Raw genomic sequence first — 20,301 nt, 5'->3', positions numbered from 1 at the left:
TATACACAAATGTCCCCAGATATAAGGTAGGAAGACGGTTTAGGTCCCCACTTGTAAACCTGAAATCAGCTCAAAACTTAAGTGTTAAGCCTTTAAAAGGTCCGATTACCTAAATTTCATAATAATAAAAAATATTTAAACTATAAAATTAAAATATACATGAAATTATAAAATGTGTGTTTAAAAGACCCCACTTGTCTATTGAAATGACAGTGAAGGTCCCCACTTGTAAGTTTATCGAGTGTGAAAAATGAATTTGAAATAACTGATGGAACCATATAGGCTTCGACACTAATTCAAAATCTAATAATTTATACACAAATGTCCCCAGATATAAGGTAGGAAGACGGTTTACGTCCCCACTTGTAAACCTAAAATTAGCTCAAAACGTAAGTGTTAAGCTAGAAATAGGACTGATTACTTAAATTTAATTCTGATAATCAATATTTTATCTATAAAATTATGAAATACATGAAATTTGAAAATGTGTGTTTAAAAGACCCCACTTGTCTGTTGAAATGACTGTGAAGGTCCCCACTTGTAAATTTATCGAGTGTGAAAAATGATATTGAAATACTCGATGGAACCATATAGGCTTCGACACTAATTCAAAATCTAATAATTTATACACAAATGTCTCCAGATATAAGGTTGGAAGACGGTTTAGGTCCCCACTTGTAAACCTGAAATCAGCTCAAAACTTAAGTGTTAAGCCTTTAAAAGGTCCGATTACCTAAATTTCATAATAATAAAAAATATTTAAACTATAAAATTAAAATATACATGAAATTATAAAATGTGTGTTTAAAAGACCCCACCTGTCTGAAGAAATGACAGTGAAGGTCCCCACTTGTAAATTTATCGAGTGTGAAAAATGAAATTTAAATACCTGATGGAACCATATAGGTTTCGACACTAATTCAAAATCTAATAATTTATACAGAAATGTCCCCAGATATAAGGTAGGAAGACGGTTTAGGTCCCCACTTGTAAACCTGAAATCAGCTCATAACTTAAGTGTTAAGCCTTTAAAAGGTCCGATTACCTAAATTTCATAATAATAAAAAATATTTAAACTATAAAATTAAAATATACATGAAATTATAAAATGTGTGTTTAAAAGACCCCACTTGTCTATTGAAATGACAGTGAAGGTCCCCACTTGTAAGTTTATCGAGTGTGAAAAATGAATTTGAAATAACTGATGGAACCATAAAGGCTTCGACACTAATTCAAAATCTAATAATTTATACACAAATGTCCCCAGATATAAGGTAGGAAGACGGTTTACGTCCCCACTTGTAAACCTAAAATTAGCTCAAAACGTAAGTGTTAAGCTAGAAATAGGACTGATTACTTAAATTTAATTCTGATAATCAATATTTTAACTATAAAATTATGAAATACATTAAATTTGAAAATGTGTGTTTAAAAGACCCCACTTGTCTGTTGAAATGACTGTGAAGGTCCCCACTTGTAAATTTATCGAGTGTGAAAAATGATATTGAAATACTCGATGGAACCATATAGGCTTCGACACTAATTCAAAATCTAATAATTTATACACAAATGTCTCCAGATATAAGGTTGGAAGACGGTTTAGGTCCCCACTTGTAAACCTGAAATCAGCTCAAAACTTAAGTGTTAAGCCTTTAAAAGGTCCGATTACCTAAATTTCATAATAATAAAAAATATTTAAACTATAAAATTAAAATATACATGAAATTATAAAATGTGTGTTTAAAAGACCCCACCTGTCTGAAGAAATGACAGTGAAGGTCCCCACTTGTAAATTTATCGAGTGTGAAAAATGAAATTTAAATACCTGATGGAACCATATAGGTTTCGACACTAATTCAAAATCTAATAATTTATACAGAAATGTCCCCAGATATAAGGTAGGAAGACGGTTTAGGTCCCCACTTGTAAACCTGAAATCAGCTCAAAACTTAAGTGTTAAGCCTTTAAAAGGTCCGATTACCTAAATTTCATAATAATAAAAAATATTTAAACTATAAAATTAAAATATACATGAAATTATAAAATGTGTGTTTAAAAGACCCCACTTGTCTATTGAAATGACAGTGAAGGTCCCCACTTGTAAGTTTATCGAGTGTGAAAAATGAATTTGAAATAACTGATGGAACCATATAGGCTTCGACACTAATTCAAAATCTAATAATTTATACACAAATGTCCCCAGATATAAGGTAGGAAGACGGTTTACGTCCCCACTTGTAAACCTAAAATTAGCTCAAAACGTAAGTGTTAAGCTAGAAATAGGACTGATTACTTAAATTTAATTCTGATAATCAATATTTTAACTATAAAATTATGAAATACATGAAATTTGAAAATGTGTGTTTAAAAGACCCCACTTGTCTGTTGAAATGACTGTGAAGGTCCCCACTTGTAAATTTATCGAGTGTGAAAAATGATATTGAAATACTCGATGGAACCATATAGGCTTCGACACTAATTCAAAATCTAATAATTTATACACAAATGTCTCCAGATATAAGGTTGGAAGACGGTTTAGGTCCCCACTTGTAAACCTGAAATCAGCTCAAAACTTAAGTGTTAAGCCTTTAAAAGGTCCGATTACCTAAATTTCATAATAATAAAAAATATTTAAACTATAAAATTAAAATATACATGAAATTATAAAATGTGTGTTTAAAAGACCCCACCTGTCTGAAGAAATGACAGTGAAGGTCCCCACTTGTAAATTTATCGAGTGTGAAAAATGAAATTTAAATACCTGATGGAACCATATAGGTTTCGACACTAATTCAAAATCTAATAATTTATACAGAAATGTCCCCAGATATAAGGTAGGAAGACGGTTTAGGTCCCCACTTGTAAACCTGAAATCAGCTCAAAACTTAAGTGTTAAGCCTTTAAAAGGTCCGATTACCTAAATTTCATAATAATAAAAAATATTTAAACTATAAAATTAAAATATACATGAAATTATAAAATGTGTGTTTAAAAGACCCCACTTGTCTATTGAAATGACAGTGAAGGTCCCCACTTGTAAGTTTATCGAGTGTGAAAAATGAATTTGAAATAACTGATGGAACCATATAGGCTTCGACACTAATTCAAAATCTAATAATTTATACACAAATGTCCCCAGATATAAGGTAGGAAGACGGTTTACGTCCCCACTTGTAAACCTAAAATTAGCTCAAAACGTAAGTGTTAAGCTAGAAATAGCACTGATTACTTAAATTTAATTCTGATAATCAATATTTTAACTATAAAATTATGAAATACATGAAATTTGAAAATGTGTGTTTAAAAGACCCCACTTGTCTGTTGAAATGACTGTGAAGGTCCCCACTTGTAAATTTATCGAGTGTGAAAAATGATATTGAAATACTCGATGGAACCATATAGGCTTCGACACTAATTCAAAATCTAATAATTTATACACAAATGTCCCCAGATATAAGGTTGGAAGACGGTTTAGGTCCCCACTTGTAAACCTGAAATCAGCTCAAAACTTAAGTGTTAAGCCTTTAAAAGGTCCGATTACCTAAATTTCATAATAATAAACCATATTTAAACTATAAAATTAAAATATACATGAAATTATAAAATGTGTATTTAAAAGACCCCACTTGTCTGTTGAAATGACAGTGAAGGTCCCCACTTGTAAATTTATCGAGTGTGAAAAATGAAATTTAAATACCTGATGGAACCATATAGGTTTCGACACTAATTCAAAATCTAATAATTTATACAGAAATGTTCCCAGATATAAGGTAGGAAGACGGTTTAGGTCCCCACTTGTAAACCTGAAATCAGCTCAAAACTTAAGTGTTAAGCCTTTAAAAGGTCCGATTACCTAAATTTCATAATAATAAAAAATATTTTAACTATAAAATTAAAATATACATGAAATTATAAAATGTGTGTTTAAAAGACCCCACTTGTCTATTGAAATGACAGTGAAGGTCCCCACTTGTAAGTTTATCGAGTGTGAAAAAGGAATTTGAAATAACTGATGGAACCATATAGGCTTCGACACTAATTCAAAATCTAATAATTTATACACAAATGTCCCCAGATATAAAATAGGAAGACGGTTTACGTCCCTACTTGTAAACCTAAAATTAGCTCAAAACGTAAGTGTTAAGCTAGAAATAGGACTGATTACTTAAATTTCATTCTGATAATCAATATTTTAACTACAAATTTATAATATACATGAAATTTGAAAATGTGTGTTTAAAAGACCCCACTTGTCTATTGAAATGACAGTGAAGGTCCCCACTTGTAAATTTATCGAGTGTGAAAAATGAAATTTAAATACCTGATGGAACGCTCGCTGATCCCGTAGGAAACACTTGGATGCAAAAATTCTAATTCTCCTTAATTTTGGATTTAGAATTACTGGTTGATTAAATTCAAGATCGTAGAAACCTTCAACAACTGATACTGCATCTGCGGATCCCGTGGAAATCTGGACTATCTCACCTTTATGATAGACTGCACAGAGGAACCAAATAAAATATAATTGGTGACGAGGACTCTATTCAACAAACGCAGCAGCCTAAAAAAAAAAAATTCCGGAAAATTCGCCGTCTACTGCGCTAGAACTTCTCCGACCGTAAAAAACCAGTCTTATCTAATCTACTGAAGACGATCTCTACTACAACAATAACGTCAAACGTCATAACGCTCGCTGATCCCGTAGGAAACACTTGGATGCAAAAATTCTAATTCTCCTTAATTTTGGATTTAGAATTACTGGTTGATTAAATTCAAGATCGTAGAAACCTTCAACAACTGATACTGCATCTGCGGATCCCGTGGAAATCTGGACTATCTCACCTTTATGATAGACTGCACAGAGGAACCAAATAAAATATAATTGGTGACGAGGACTCTATTCAACAAACGCAGCAGCCTAAAAAAAAAATTCCGGAAAATTCGCCGTCTACTGCGCTAGAACTTCTCCGACCGTAAAAAACCAGTCTTATCTAATCTACTGAAGACGATCTCTACTACAACAATAACGTCAAACGTCATAACGCTCGCTGATCCCGTAGGAAACACTTGGATGCAAAAATTCTAATTCTCCTTAATTTTGGATTTAGAATTACTGGTTGATTAAATTCAAGATCGTAGAAACCTTCAACAACTGATACTGCATCTGCGGATCCCGTGGAAATCTGGACTATCTCACCTTTATGATAGACTGCACAGAGGAACCAAATAAAATATAATTGGTGACGAGGACTCTATTCAACAAACGCAGCAGCCTAAAAAAAAAAAATTCCGGAAAATTCGCCGTCTACTGCGCTAGAACTTCTCCGACCGTAAAAAACCAGTCTTATCTAATCTACTGAAGACGATCTCTACTACAACAATAACGTCAAACGTCATAACGCTCGCTGATCCCGTAGGAAACACTTGGATGCAAAAATTCTAATTCTCCTTAATTTTGGATTTAGGTAAATATACATTAAATTTCAATAATCTAAAATCCCCAAAAACTGCGTGATCCGCGAGCGTTTCACTTTTACTTTTGACCCCTTTTTCTTGTTCTCTGCTAATATGTTCTTTAGCTACTAAGTTTTTGTATAGTAATTCATAAATTTGACCCTTTGCCCTGTTAGTTCTATTAATCATAAGCGACATTGAAACATGTCTGTTAATATGTTCTTTAGCTACTAAGTTTTGTATATTAATTCATAAATTTGACCCTTGCCCTATTAGTTCTATTAATCATAAGCGACATTGAAACATGCCTGTTAATACTAGACGTGACAAAAATAACTCTACTTCAGACCAATTGGTAGATTCTGATAGCGAAGCCGATAATCCTAACCCAATTTTAAATGAGCTAAAACGGCTCTCGCGGAAAATAGATGATATGAATAAGAACCTCACTGATACTAAAAACAAAGTTGAGGCCATTGATGTAAAACAATCCAATATTGAAGCTAAGCTAACGTTAATGCAAGCAAGTATAGAAGAAATTGCCCCCCTCCAATCAAGAGTTGATGATATTGAGGAGGAACTGACTAATGTGGATAAGCGAGCGAGGGACGCGTCGGAAAAAAATAGACTAAAAATTGAGAATTTAGAAATAAGCTTAAGACGAAACAATCTGATGATAAGAGGATTACCCGATAATGAAACGGAATCTCGTAATGGCTTGGCTACCGCTGTGGAAGACTTATTTGCAAATAAATTGGGATATAATGTGACAGTTAACCCTAGTCAAGTTCAAAGATTGGGAGGATTTACGCAAGGGAGAACTAGAGGAGTACTATTTCGCGCGGATACATATGATCAGAAACTAAACCTACTTAAAAATAATATGAAACTTAGAGGAACGTCAATCTTTATTGAACACGACTATACTCAAAGTCAATTGCATGCCAGATATCAATTAAGACAATACGCTAAGTCCCAAGGTAACGCTAAGTACAAATATATCTCAACTAATGTAATAACAATAAATGGGAAATTCTTTAAATTTGATTTTGAAACACAAAAAATTGTACAAACGGACCACTAATTTAACTCAGAATATTCTAATAAATCTCTATAAATTATCCCTAAAATGTTAAATTTAATACTATCTAATATACGTAGCGCTAGCGCCAACTTCCCTCACCTTTTTAGTACTATGTCCCTCCGTACAGTTCCTATTGATATTTATGCACTGACTGAGACTTGGTTCTGTGATACTAACAATGACTATTATCCCAATTACACTTATGCTGGTATGGGTCGGTCAAATAGAACAGGTGGTGGTATTGGCTTCTACGTCTCAGATAACCTTAGCTTCGAACCTGTGCACAAAGCATGTATCTTCAACTTAGACTGCGAAGCATTTACTATTAGGATAGTGGAAACGTATATCTGTGTTCTCTATCGCCCCTTTGGATCGATCGCAGAGTTTTTCAATTGCCTAGAGCTAATAATTAGCAATATGGGGCCCCCCTCAAGTAAAAAAATAATAATAGGAGATTTTAATATCAATTACAACGAGTCTAATAATAGCAATATAATGCATCTTTTAGATGTTACCCTCAGTTACGGTCTTTTACAAAAAATTCATCAACCAACCAGGGTCACAGATACATCATCTACAATCATTGATCACTGCTACACTTCACTTCCCCTCTCTGCTATCGTTCGCGACGACTTAGATATCACAGATCATTATCCAATAGAGATCTCTATCGAATTTCCAAAGATAATAAAGAACACAATAAGAATACGAAACTATTCTGAAGTCAATCTGAAGACCTTCAGTAAAAGCATGGAATTGTACAATTGGGAGGGATTACTATACCCTAATGACATAGATGAAGCCTACAGAATATTTTCCAATGCTCTTCTTAACATATTTCATAGCTCGTTCCCTTACATTGACGTAATTGATAGTGACTCCCATTCTTGGATTACAAAAGACCTCAAAAATGAAATCAAAGTAAAAAATAAATTAAGATCAAAAATGAAACGCCACCCGACTTTAGCTAATATTCAATCCTATAAAACTCAACGCAATCGATGTAACAATAAGTCTAGGAACACCAGAATAAGCTATTATAGAAAACAAATAGGTCTTCACATTAACACCTCAAACACTTGGCGCTTAATAAATAAACTACTAGGGAAATCCAAAAAAGAACAGATACTTCCTGACAATCCTAACATTACCCCTGATGACTTTAATAACGTTTTCAACCCCTCCTACATACCACCGCCTAAGGACGGTAACTGGTTTAACCCCCTTATTAACTCAATGGCGTTACTACCGGTTGACAAAAAGGAAATCGCGGAAATAATAGACAAATTAAAAAATAATTCGGCACCAGGGTTCGATGAGCTTACTCCCAAAATCATAAAGCTAAGTGCCAAATACTTAATTGGCCCACTACAAAAACTAATTAATCTATCATTCGACATTGCTAAATATCCCAGCGCCTTAAAAAAATCCACAATAATTCCTATCTACAAAAAGGGTGATAAAAATGAACCTACAAATTATCGACCAATATCCATTCTTTCTATATTAGCAAAAATATTTGACAAAGCTTTCTACTCAAGGCTACTGAGTTTCAGTAATAAATACAAGCTACTCTCCGACAAACAATTCGGCTTTAGGGAGGGGTGTAGTGTTGATTCGGCCCTATCATCGGTATATAAGAAAATACTAAACTGGCTAGATAGTAATAACTACGTGATTGGAGTCTTTTTGGATTTGAAAAAAGCATTTGACTTTATTCCACATGAGAGACTACTACATAAATTAAACTTATTAGGGCTAAGAGGAAACGTCCTTGGATGGATAAAATCGTATCTAACAGAGAGATACAGCCAAACGAAATTAAATAACGTACTATCTAGTCCTAGTATCGTCAATAGGGGTGTCCCACAAGGCTCTATATTGTCACCATTACTGTTCAATCTATATATTAATGACCTAACCCTAACTGACGATTTAGACTCCACCACACTATACGCCGATGATACCTCGATCCTTATGGGCGACCCTAATCTAGCAACTTTAGAAATTAAAATTAATAGGCAGTTAGATAAAATACAAAAATGGTTAACTGATAACTCATTAGAATTAAACACTAACAAAACCGTCTACATGACCTTCGCAAATAAAAACAAATCCCGTAGCTATAACTGCACCATAAAGATTGACACTACTATATTAAAAGAAGTAGAGCATTACAAATATTTAGGACTTATGTTTGATTCAAAATTGAACTGGTCTCAGCATGTTAACAACATTGCTAGGAAGATAAGCTACCATGTGAACCTAATATCTAAATGTAGACAAATATTTAACAAGAAAGTACTACTACAACTCTATTACTCCCTTGTATACTCGCAAATCCATTACTGTGCTTTTATCTGGACCAATACTACAGAATACAACCTCCAACGTATATATATAATTCAAAAACGGGTCATACGAATTATAGCAAACAAGCCATTTAGAGAACACACTCTCCCTTTATTTCAAAATTTTAAAATATTAAACATCTATCAAATAAAAACCTACTGTTCCTTGCTATTCATATTTAAATCACTAACGAGAAATTCTTACAACCCATTTGAATACAGTAAACTGTCCCGATATTTTACTAGGAACAATCATATTCTAGATGTCTCTCCCGCTCGTACGTCCCTCAAACTAAATTCAGTTTTTAGCCACGGAACAAAATTGTTTAATACCCTAAATCCTCCGGCATCTCTAAGCCTTAATCAATTTAAAAAATTATCAAAAGAGTTTGCTATGAGTAATTAATCCATTGAATATGATCTCATAATTAGAAACTTGTAAACTTGTTAGGAAAAGGCAACTTTTTAAACTAATTCTAAACTAATTCATTGTAACTGGTCACATAACTGTTAACTAATTTATTATGACTGACCAGGTAATTTTAACTAACTCGTTGTAATTAATCAGGTAAATTTTAAACTAATCTACTGTAACTTATCAGACAATTTTTAAATAATTTATTGTAGCTAATCGAGCAATCTTTACTAGATCGTCTAAGGCTAAATAGACAAATATAACAAATTTTCTAATTTACAAGCAAATTTATACCTCTTGCTAAATTGCTATAGAAAAACTTAATAGGGGCTAACATCTAAGTTAATATGAGTAACGTGGCCTAAAAGACGCCTCTGCGACTTGGCCTCACCTAATTGTATCCCACTATGTTTTAAAGGACAAATAAATTAAAGTTATTATTATTATTAAAAAAAAACCATATAGGTTTCGACACTAATTCAAAATCTAATAATTTATACAGAAATGTCCCCAGATATAAGGTAGGAAGACGGTTTAGGTCCCCACTTGTAAACCTGAAATCAGCTCAAAACGTAAGTGTTAATCTAGAAATAGGACTGATTACTTAAATTTAATTCTGATAATCAATATTTTAACTATAAAATTATGAAATACATGAAATTTGAAAATGTGTGTTTAAAAGACCCCACTTGTCTGTTGAAATGACTGTGAAGGTCCCCACTTGTAAATTTATCGAGTGTGAAAAATGATATTGAAATACTCGATGGAACCATATAGGCTTCGACACTAATTCAAAATCTAATAATTTATACACAAATGTCCCCAGATATAAGGTTGGAAGACGGTTTAGGTCCCCACTTGTAAACCTGAAATCAGCTCAAAACTTAAGTGTTAAGCCTTTAAAAGGTCCGATTACCTAAATTTCATAATAATAAAAAATATTTAAACTATAAAATTAAAATATACATGAAATTATAAAATGTGTGTTTAAAAGACCCCACTTGTCTGTTGAAATGACAGTGAAGGTCCCCACTTGTAAATTTATCGAGTGTGAAAAATGAAATTTAAATACCTGATGGAACCATATAGGTTTCGACACTAATTCAAAATCTAATAATTTATACACAAATGTCCCCAGATATAAGGTAGGAAGACGGTTTACGTCCCCACTTGTAAACCTAAAATTAGCTCAAAACGTAAGTGTTAAGCTAGAAATAGGACTGATTACTTAAATTTCATACTGATAATCAATATTTTAACTATAAAATTATGATATACATGAAATTATAAAATGTGTGTTTAAAAGACCCCCACTTGTCTGTTGAAATGACTGTGAAGGTCCCCACTTGTAAATTTATCGAGTGTGAAAAATGATATTGAAATACTCGATGGAACCATATAGGCTTTGACACTAATTCAAAACCAAATAATTTATACACAAATGTCCCCAGATATAAGGTAGGAAGACGGTTTAGGTCCCCACTTGTAAACCTAAAATTAGCTCAAAACGTAAGTGTTAAGCTAGAAATAGGACCTATTACTTAAATTTCATTCTGATAATCAATATTTTAACTACAAATTTATAATATACATGAAATTTGAAAATGTGTGTTTAAAAGACCCCACTTGTCTGTTGAAATGACTGTGAAGGTCCCCACTTGTAAATTTATCGAGTGTGAAAAATGATATTGAAATACTCGATGGAACCATATAGGCTTCGACACTAATTCAAAATCTAATAATTTATACACAAATGTCCCCAGATATAAGGTTGGAAGACGGTTTAGGTCCCCACTTGTAAACCTGAAATCAGCTCAAAACTTAAGTGTTAAGCCTTTAAAAGGTCCGATTACCTAAATTTCATAATAATAAACCATATTTAAACTATAAAATTAAAATATACATGAAATTATAAAATGTGTATTTAAAAGACCCCACTTGTCTGTTGAAATGACAGTGAAGGTCCCCACTTGTAAATTTATCGAGTGTGAAAAATGAAATTTAAATACCTGATGGAACCATATAGGTTTCGACACTAATTCAAAATCTAATAATTTATACAGAAATGTTCCCAGATATAAGGTAGGAAGACGGTTTAGGTCCCCACTTGTAAACCTGAAATCAGCTCAAAACTTAAGTGTTAAGCCTTTAAAAGGTCCGATTACCTAAATTTCATAATAATAAAAAATATTTTAACTATAAAATTAAAATATACATGAAATTATAAAATGTGTGTTTAAAAGACCCCACTTGTCTATTGAAATGACAGTGAAGGTCCCCACTTGTAAGTTTATCGAGTGTGAAAAAGGAATTTGAAATAACTGATGGAACCATATAGGCTTCGACACTAATTCAAAATCTAATAATTTATACACAAATGTCCCCAGATATAAAATAGGAAGACGGTTTACGTCCCTACTTGTAAACCTAAAATTAGCTCAAAACGTAAGTGTTAAGCTAGAAATAGGACTGATTACTTAAATTTCATTCTGATAATCAATATTTTAACTACAAATTTATAATATACATGAAATTTGAAAATGTGTGTTTAAAAGACCCCACTTGTCTATTGAAATGACAGTGAAGGTCCCCACTTGTAAATTTATCGAGTGTGAAAAATGAAATTTAAATGCCTGATGGAACCATATAGGTTTCGACACTAATTCAAAATCTAATAATTTATACAGAAATGTCCCCAGATATAAGGTAGGAAGACGGTTTAGGTCCCCACTTGTAAACCTGAAATCAGCTCAAAACGTAAGTGTTAATCTAGAAATAGGACTGATTACTTAAATTTAATTCTGATAATCAATATTTTAACTATAAAATTATGAAATACATGAAATTTGAAAATGTGTGTTTAAAAGACCCCACTTGTCTATTGAAATGACAGTGAAGGTCCCCACTTGTAAATTTATCGAGTGTGAAAAATGAAATTTAAATACTTGATGGAACCATATAGGCTTTTACACTAACTCAAAATCTAATAATTTATACACAAATGTCCCCAGATATAAGGTAGGAAGACGGTTTAGGTCCCCACTTGTAAACCTGAAATTAGCTCAAAACGTAAGTGTTAAGCTAGAAATAGGACTGATTACTTAAATTTCATTCTGATAATCAATATTTTAACTACAAATTTATAATATACATGAAATTTAAAAATGTGTGTTTAAAAGACCCCACTTGTCTATTGAAATGACAGTGAAGGTCCCCACTTGTAAATTTATCGAGTGTGAAAAATGAAATTTAAATACCTGATGGAACCATATAGGTTTCGACACTAATTCAAAATCTAATAATTTATACAGAAATGTCCCCAGATATAAGGTAGGAAGACGGTTTAGGTCCCCACTTGTAAACCTGAAATCAGCTCAAAACTTAAGTGTTAAGCCTTTAAAAGGTCCGATTACCTAAATTTCATAATAATAAAAAATATTTAAACTATAAAATTAAAATATACATGAAATTATAAAATGTGTGTTTAAAAGACCCCACTTGTCTATTGAAATGACAGTGAAGGTCCCCACTTGTAAGTTTATCGAGTGTGAAAAATGAATTTGAAATAACTGATGGAACCATATAGGCTTCGACACTAATTCAAAATCTAATAATTTATACACAAATGTCCCCAGATATAAGGTAGGAAGACGGTTTACGTCCCCACTTGTAAACCTAAAATTAGCTCAAAACGTAAGTGTTAATCTAGAAATAGGACTGATTACTTAAATTTAATTCTGATAATCAATATTTTAACTATAAAATTATGAAATACATGAAATTTGAAAATGTGTGTTTAAAAGACCCCACTTGTCTGTTGAAATGACTGTGAAGGTCCCCACTTGTAAATTTATCGAGTGTGAAAAATGATATTGAAATACTCGATGGAACCATATAGGCTTCGACACTAATTCAAAATCTAATAATTTATACACAAATGTCCCCAGATATAAGGTTGGAAGACGGTTTAGGTCCCCACTTGTAAACCTGAAATCAGCTCAAAACTTAAGTGTTAAGCCTTTAAAAGGTCCGATTACCTAAATTTCATAATAATAAAAAATATTTAAACTATAAAATTAAAATATACATGAAATTATAAAATGTGTGTTTAAAAGACCCCACTTGTCTGTTGAAATGACAGTGAAGGTCCCCACTTGTAAATTTATCGAGTGTGAAAAATGAAATTTAAATACCTGATGGAACCATATAGGTTTCGACACTAATTCAAAATCTAATAATTTATACACAAATGTCCCCAGATATAAGGTAGGAAGACGGTTTACGTCCCCACTTGTAAACCTAAAATTAGCTCAAAACGTAAGTGTTAAGCTAGAAATAGGACTGATTACTTAAATTTCATACTGATAATCAATATTTTAACTATAAAATTATGATATACATGAAATTATAAAATGTGTGTTTAAAAGACCCCCACTTGTCTGTTGAAATGACTGTGAAGGTCCCCACTTGTAAATTTATCGAGTGTGAAAAATGAAATTGAAATACTCGATGGAACCATATAGGCTTTGACACTAATTCAAAACCAAATAATTTATACACAAATGTCCCCAGATATAAGGTAGGAAGACGGTTTAGGTCCCCACTTGTAAACCTAAAATTAGCTCAAAACGTAAGTGTTAAGCTAGAAATAGGACCTTTTACTTAAATTTCATTCTGATAATCAATATTTTAACTACAAATTTATAATATACATGAAATTTGAAAATGTGTGTTTAAAAGACCCCACTTGTCTATTGAAATGACAGTGAAGGTCCCCACTTGTAAATTTATCGAGTGTGAAAAATGAAATTTAAATACTTGATGGAACCATATAGGCTTTTACACTAACTCAAAATCTAATAATTTATACACAAATGTCCCCAGATATAAGGTAGGAAGACGGTTTAGGTCCCCACTTGTAAACCTGAAATTAGCTCAAAACGTAAGTGTTAAGCTAGAAATAGGACTGATTACTTAAATTTCATTCTGATAATCAATATTTTAACTATAAAATTATGATGAGACGTTAGTTACGTTGATTTCAAAAATATATTGATGAATTCCAAACCGAGATTTCGCTCAAACTCTGAGTATAGTTGCTAAACAAAGATTTTACTCGGGGGAAAGAGTTACTAGAAATCCGAGCTGTGCTAATTAATTAGTCGGCTATTTAAAATTCTAATTAATTGGCATTTTTCACTAATTGAAAATGGTAATTGAATTTTAATTACTTTACAGCTAATTGAGAAATAATTATAATAAATAAATATGCATTTATCTATTTTAAAATTAATTAGATTTAGTTTTGGGTAATTAGCCAATTAGATTTTCAATTAACCTTTTTCGCCGATATGTAGGAAAAAATCGAGTTTCATCTAAACGGGAGAGAATGCGTCCCACTACCAGTAGTGAGGGGGGAACAAAATTGTTAACCCACCCACTGTTTCCTGAAACTAAATTTAGCATGACGGAAGTATCGAGGCTTGTCTAATTTCTTTTCAAATAATACATGTTAGGCTTCCATACCCCTTTATCGAAAGCATTAAATGCATTACGAAATGCGGAGTAGGAAGTCCATGGGCACTTTCATGGTGTTAATTTTTTGACCTTAATTATCCAAATTAATTAAAAATTTGTAATTTAAATTAATTAGTTGAAAAATAAATGACAAATTTCTTGTTGAATTTAATTAAATTATATGTCAAATTACTAATAGGCTTAAAACATTTTTCTAACTGCTAATTGTAATTATTTAGTTGCCAGCTAATTATCATAGCTAGGCAAGAAATTAACACATTAACAAGTATTCGGATTTTTTTGTGATTTTGAAAGATGCAAACAGTTTTCACAAGAGCGATTGCGCTGAAATTTTCCTACTATTGAAGCGTTTTGTTATTACAGCCCAATAAATGAAACCTTTATTAATTCTGTGATGCTAGAAACGATCAAATTAAGACTCCAGATTTTAAAGAAGCTAAATACGAATGATATTGCCAAGAAATTCGAGAAGAATTGGTTCGGCATTGTATTTTAATAACGTTGTGTTACTTATTTATAACAAATTTCTTTATAACGGCGTTTTCCTTCCTAAATTTATCGCTATTTCAAAATAAAAAATGGCTTGAAAAGAAAATAATTTTAACCACTCAACATTTTGCTTTAAAATTGACTAAGTTCCTTTAATTAACATCCCTTGTAATTTGAACAATATTTAAATTACACTCTCTAATACGATTGAAACAAAGTGTTTCTACCATCTGTGTCTATTCATTTAGGACTGTACTTCTAGACCTTCCAGAGTTAAAATGTAATAGAAAACAAAGGTAGGATCCTCAATTATTCATAATAAATAAATCGCGCCAGCATTTATTACAATCCTTTTAAATCCTACGACTCATACCGTTCGAAGTCAGTAGCGTCGCTAGGGTTTGAAATTTGGGGGGGGGCTAAATCTGGGCAAACTATCTTAAAGTTATTATAAGAACTTAATATAAACAAGATGGCCCAAGGGCTGGGACTTAATAGTAGCACATCGTTATCTATTTAATTAGCACATAAATAGAATGAAAAAAATCAAAGACCCTAAACAAAAAATCAGAAGTGTCCGACCCCACAGTGGTAGCGTGTTTACCGCTGCGCCAGCCAGCCGGGTTCAATTCCCGGGTGCGGTGTGAAAATGTTTTTAATTAAAATAAAATATCTTACTGAGCTCAGCTACCACTATTGGCTCTATTTAAGCTAAAATCTGACGATAACGAAAGCGAAAACCTCGGCCAGTACTACTACGGCTCGGGTCAAACTAAGAGCCTATCGTATACTATGATGTGGCTAAAAATTGCATAATGGAAAATGTGTAGACCTTTAAAACTATCCGTAAATTTGTGTCAACGTGAAATTATTCGTATTTTAAAGATGTACAACCTTTTATTGATAAGGACTACGGAACCGATTATGAAGGATTTTCACTCGTCTTAGGTTTATTTTTAGTTTTGGTTATCTTTTAGTCCACACTATTGGGACTCCCTTCGAAAGAACATGAAACATTTTACTTGTTTCCATCTGTTTTTTTCTTCAAAATTTTACTGTTAGATATTGAAAATTTTTTATATATTGCTACAGAATTTTAGGTTGCTAACAGCAATTTTTTGGTAGGGTTTACGGATTATTTTGGGGGGGGGCTAAGTTTGGAATTTGGGGGGGCTATAGCCCCCCCAAAAAAGGCCTAGCGACGCCACTGTTCGAAGCTCTCTATTTGAACTTTCCATCTCTAGGCACTGATTGGCGATTGAGTTTCGAGTAGTTAATTATGGCTTTAAAAACTATTTAAACGATTGAATTTGCCTAATTTATTATGAATACGAATTATTACTTACTAGTATTTTCAATCCACTATAAGGTCATAAGATATGTTCCATAAGTTTGTCACTGGTAACTGAGAGTTTGTCTTGAAGTGACGCTGCCAAAACGTCATAGATTCTGTAAAAGGCTTAACACAGACTAAATAGGAAGATGAACTGAAAAACCGAGTGCACTCAATTCTCGCGTCGTTCGCGATAGCTCTAAGTAAGTCTCTAGCATAAGTTTCATACTTATGGAACATTTCTTCTTAACTTCTGATCCACCTTATTCCCTATCGCCAGAACATAGTCTTATCTCGGGATTCGTGGAGGATAGGTACGGGAAGAAATTCATCTGTCGGCTGCTACTGTAGCATACGACAGACAAATTTCTTGATTTTCTTCCCGTTAATCCTCTCTACGAATCCCGAGATAGCCCCAACTTTCGACGATAGGGAATAAGGTGGATTAGCTGGCATAACCGAGAAAAATTAAGTTTCCTTATTGTTTTCTCATTTGAGATTATTCGCGATCCTAAAGTAATAAATCTAACCTTGATATCTCACAAATGTCTGCGGTATTTCAAATTAAGCTTGGAACCAGTTTTCATTTAAACGACCCTTTATTTAATCAGGATTATGTTAAATTTGTGTAATTAGTCCAAAATTAACATATTGCGAGGGAGTTCCAAAATACATGCGAACAGACCAGAAGCCTTCCAGAAGCTATATTAAACCCATAATTCTTCCAATTAGTTGCAACAATTAATTCTTCTTTTCAACAGAGAGACACTTTGCTTGTACGCGACTCTAAAATCACATAACACAAGCCTGCAGTGTACCACGTGACCACGTCCACGTGTTTAATTATTCGTAAACCTTCGGTTGAGAAACCCAAAATGTACCAAAGTGAACGGAAGAGGAAATTTGCTTGTCCACTTTTAAAAATAAATTTAGCCCAAGTCCCAAAGGCCCCACGTCAAGTGATGCTATCTGTCTCTGTTATCGGAACTATTTTATCCCTTTCATGAATTATCATTATATATAAATCCACCTACAATTCATCACGTAGATTTTCTCGTCAGAAGTAAATGAACTTAAATAAAGCTACGACTCTATGTTAAATTTTATTTTCAACAACCCGTTAATATAATTTTAAACATATTTAGCCTTATCAAACACAATAAGAAACTCTCCCAGATAATAATAAATACATTTCAACCGTAAGAGTTCTGGAAATTAGAGCCGAAATAATAAATACATTTTAACCGTAAGAGTTCTGGAAATTAGAGCCGAAATTCAAAAATAAAGTTATCGCGCCACGGTAATCTACTTCTGTCTCCTTTTTTTTCCAGTCTTTGAACACCCCTCCTACCTCAAACCCGATTTCCATCTGTTTCCTTCATGTACATGTAAAGAACCTACAGTAGTTGGCAGAACAAAAATGAAGGTGCATAATTCTCCCCTACATTCTCTGCACTGTCATAATGGATGACAACCAGACAAGACTCTCTCCTCTCGTTTTGTTGGGAAATCATAAACGCGTGAGAAAAATTGTTTTCTCGCTATAGGATAGGCGACTCCGAGGGGTCGGTCATTCACCAAATCCAACTTAAGAAATCCGAAAATAATAACAAATTCACTAGAGATGGGCCGATACCAGTTTAAACCGATACCGATATGATCCGATACTTGGGAAACCGATACGTACCGATACAGATATTTTACCCGATCCTTCGATTAAACCGATATCAAACCGATACCGATATGGTATCGGTATCGGCCCATCTCTATCAGTAGCGTCGCTAGGGTTTGAAATTTGGGGGGGCTAAATCTGGGCAAACTATCTTAAAGTTATTATAAGAACTTAATATAAACAAGATGGCCCAAGGGCTGGGACTTAATAGTAGCACATCGTTATCTATTTAACTAGCACATCGTTATCTATTTAACTAGCACATAAATAGAATGAAAAAAATCAAAGACCCTAAACAAAAAATCAGAAGTGTCCGACCCCACAGTGGTAGCGTGTTTACCGCTGCGCCAGCCAGCCGGGTTCAATTCCCGGGTGCGGTGTGAAAATGTTTTTAATTAAAATAAAATATCTTACTGAGCTCAGCTACCACTATTGGCTCTATTTAAGCTAAAATCTGACGATAACGAAAGCGAAAACCTCGGCCAGTACTACTACGGCTCGGGTCAAACTAAGAGCCTATCGTATACTATGATGTGGCTAAAAATTGCATAATGGAAAATGTGTAGACCTTTAAAACTATCCGTAAATTTGTGTCAACGTGAAATTATTCGTATTTTAAAGATGTACAACCTTTTATTGATAAGGACTACGGAACCGATTATGAAGGATTTTCACTCGTCTTAGGTTTATTTTTAGTTTTGGTTATCTTTTAGTCCACACTATTGGGACTCCCTTCGAAAGAACATGAAACATTTTACTTGTTTCCATCTGTTTTTTTCTTCAAAATTTTACTGTTAGATATTGAAAATTTTTTATATATTGCTACAGAATTTTAGGTTGCTAACAGCAATTTTTTGGTAGGGTTTACGGATTATTTTGGGGGGGGGCTAAGTTTGGAATTTGGGGGGGCTATAGCCCCCCCAAAAAAGGCCTAGCGACGCCACTGTTCGAAGCTCTCTATTTGAACTTTCCATCTCTAGGCACTGATTGGCGATTGAGTTTCGAGTAGTTAATTATGGCTTTAAAAACTATTTAAACGATTGAATTTGCCTAATTTATTATGAATACGAATTATTACTTACTAGTATTTTCAATCCACTATAAGGTCATAAGATATGTTCCATAAGTTTGTCACTGGTAACTGAGAGTTTGTCTTGAAGTGACGCTGCCAAAACGTCATAGATTCTGTAAAAGGCTTAACACAGACTAAATAGGAAGATGAACTGAAAAACCGAGTGCACTCAATTCTCGCGTCGTTCGCGATAGCTCTAAGTAAGTCTCTAGCATAAGTTTCATACTTATGGAACATTTCTTCTTAACTTCTGATCCACCTTATTCCCTATCGCCAGAACATAGTCTTATCTCGGGATTCGTGGAGGATAGGTACGGGAAGAAATTCATCTGTCGGCTGCTACTGTAGCATACGACAGACAAATTTCTTGATTTTCTTCCCGTTAATCCTCTCTACGAATCCCGAGATAGCCCCAACTTTCGACGATAGGGAATAAGGTGGATTAGCTGGCATAACCGAGAAAAATTAAGTTTCCTTATTGTTTTCTCATTTGAGATTATTCGCGATCCTAAAGTAATAAATCTAACCTTGATATCTCACAAATGTCTGCGGTATTTCAAATTAAGCTTGGAACCAGTTTTCATTTAAACGACCCTTTATTTAATCAGGATTATGTTAAATTTGTGTAATTAGTCCAAAATTAACATATTGCGAGGGAGTTCCAAAATACATGCGAACAGACCAGAAGCCTTCCAGAAGCTATATTAAACCCATAATTCTTCCAATTAGTTGCAACAATTAATTCTTCTTTTCAACAGAGAGACACTTTGCTTGTACGCGACTCTAAAATCACATAACACAAGCCTGCAGTGTACCACGTGACCACGTCCACGTGTTTAATTATTCGTAAACCTTCGGTTGAGAAACCCAAAATGTACCAAAGTGAACGGAAG

General features: G+C 33.2%; 2 protein-coding genes across 2 annotated transcripts; both read left to right on the top strand.

Annotated features, from left to right (window-relative positions):
* Positions 1-4,360: 4,360 nt before the first annotated feature.
* LOC149632460 (uncharacterized) lies at positions 4,361-6,543 on the top strand. Its single transcript, XM_089851115.1, has one exon. It carries the CDS (start codon positions 5,759-5,761, stop codon positions 6,536-6,538), a length of 780 nt encoding a protein of 259 aa, XP_089707241.1. The 5' UTR covers positions 4,361-5,758; the 3' UTR covers positions 6,539-6,543.
* Positions 6,544-6,583: 40 nt separating this feature from the next.
* Positions 6,584-9,752, top strand: LOC149632459 (uncharacterized). The gene has a single exon (XM_089851114.1). It carries the CDS (start codon positions 6,584-6,586, stop codon positions 9,293-9,295), a length of 2,712 nt encoding a protein of 903 aa, XP_089707240.1. The 3' UTR covers positions 9,296-9,752.
* Positions 9,753-20,301: the final 10,549 nt, after the last annotated feature.

Source organism: Phalangium opilio, unplaced genomic scaffold, assembly GCF_054372755.1.
Source record: "Phalangium opilio isolate 3A_F unplaced genomic scaffold, DU_Popi_V2 ptg000100l_1, whole genome shotgun sequence".
Lineage (NCBI taxonomy): Eukaryota > Metazoa > Arthropoda > Arachnida > Opiliones > Phalangiidae > Phalangium > Phalangium opilio.
This window is presented reverse-complemented; position numbering and strand designations above follow the sequence as displayed.

What these genes read in the sequence shown, in the direction of transcription:
- LOC149632459 (XM_089851114.1), top strand. Translation starts at nt 6,584, where the DNA reads ATGTTAAATTTAATACTATCTAATATACGTAGCGCTAGCGCCAACTTC.
- LOC149632460 (XM_089851115.1), top strand. Translation starts at nt 5,759, where the DNA reads ATGCCTGTTAATACTAGACGTGACAAAAATAACTCTACTTCAGACCAA.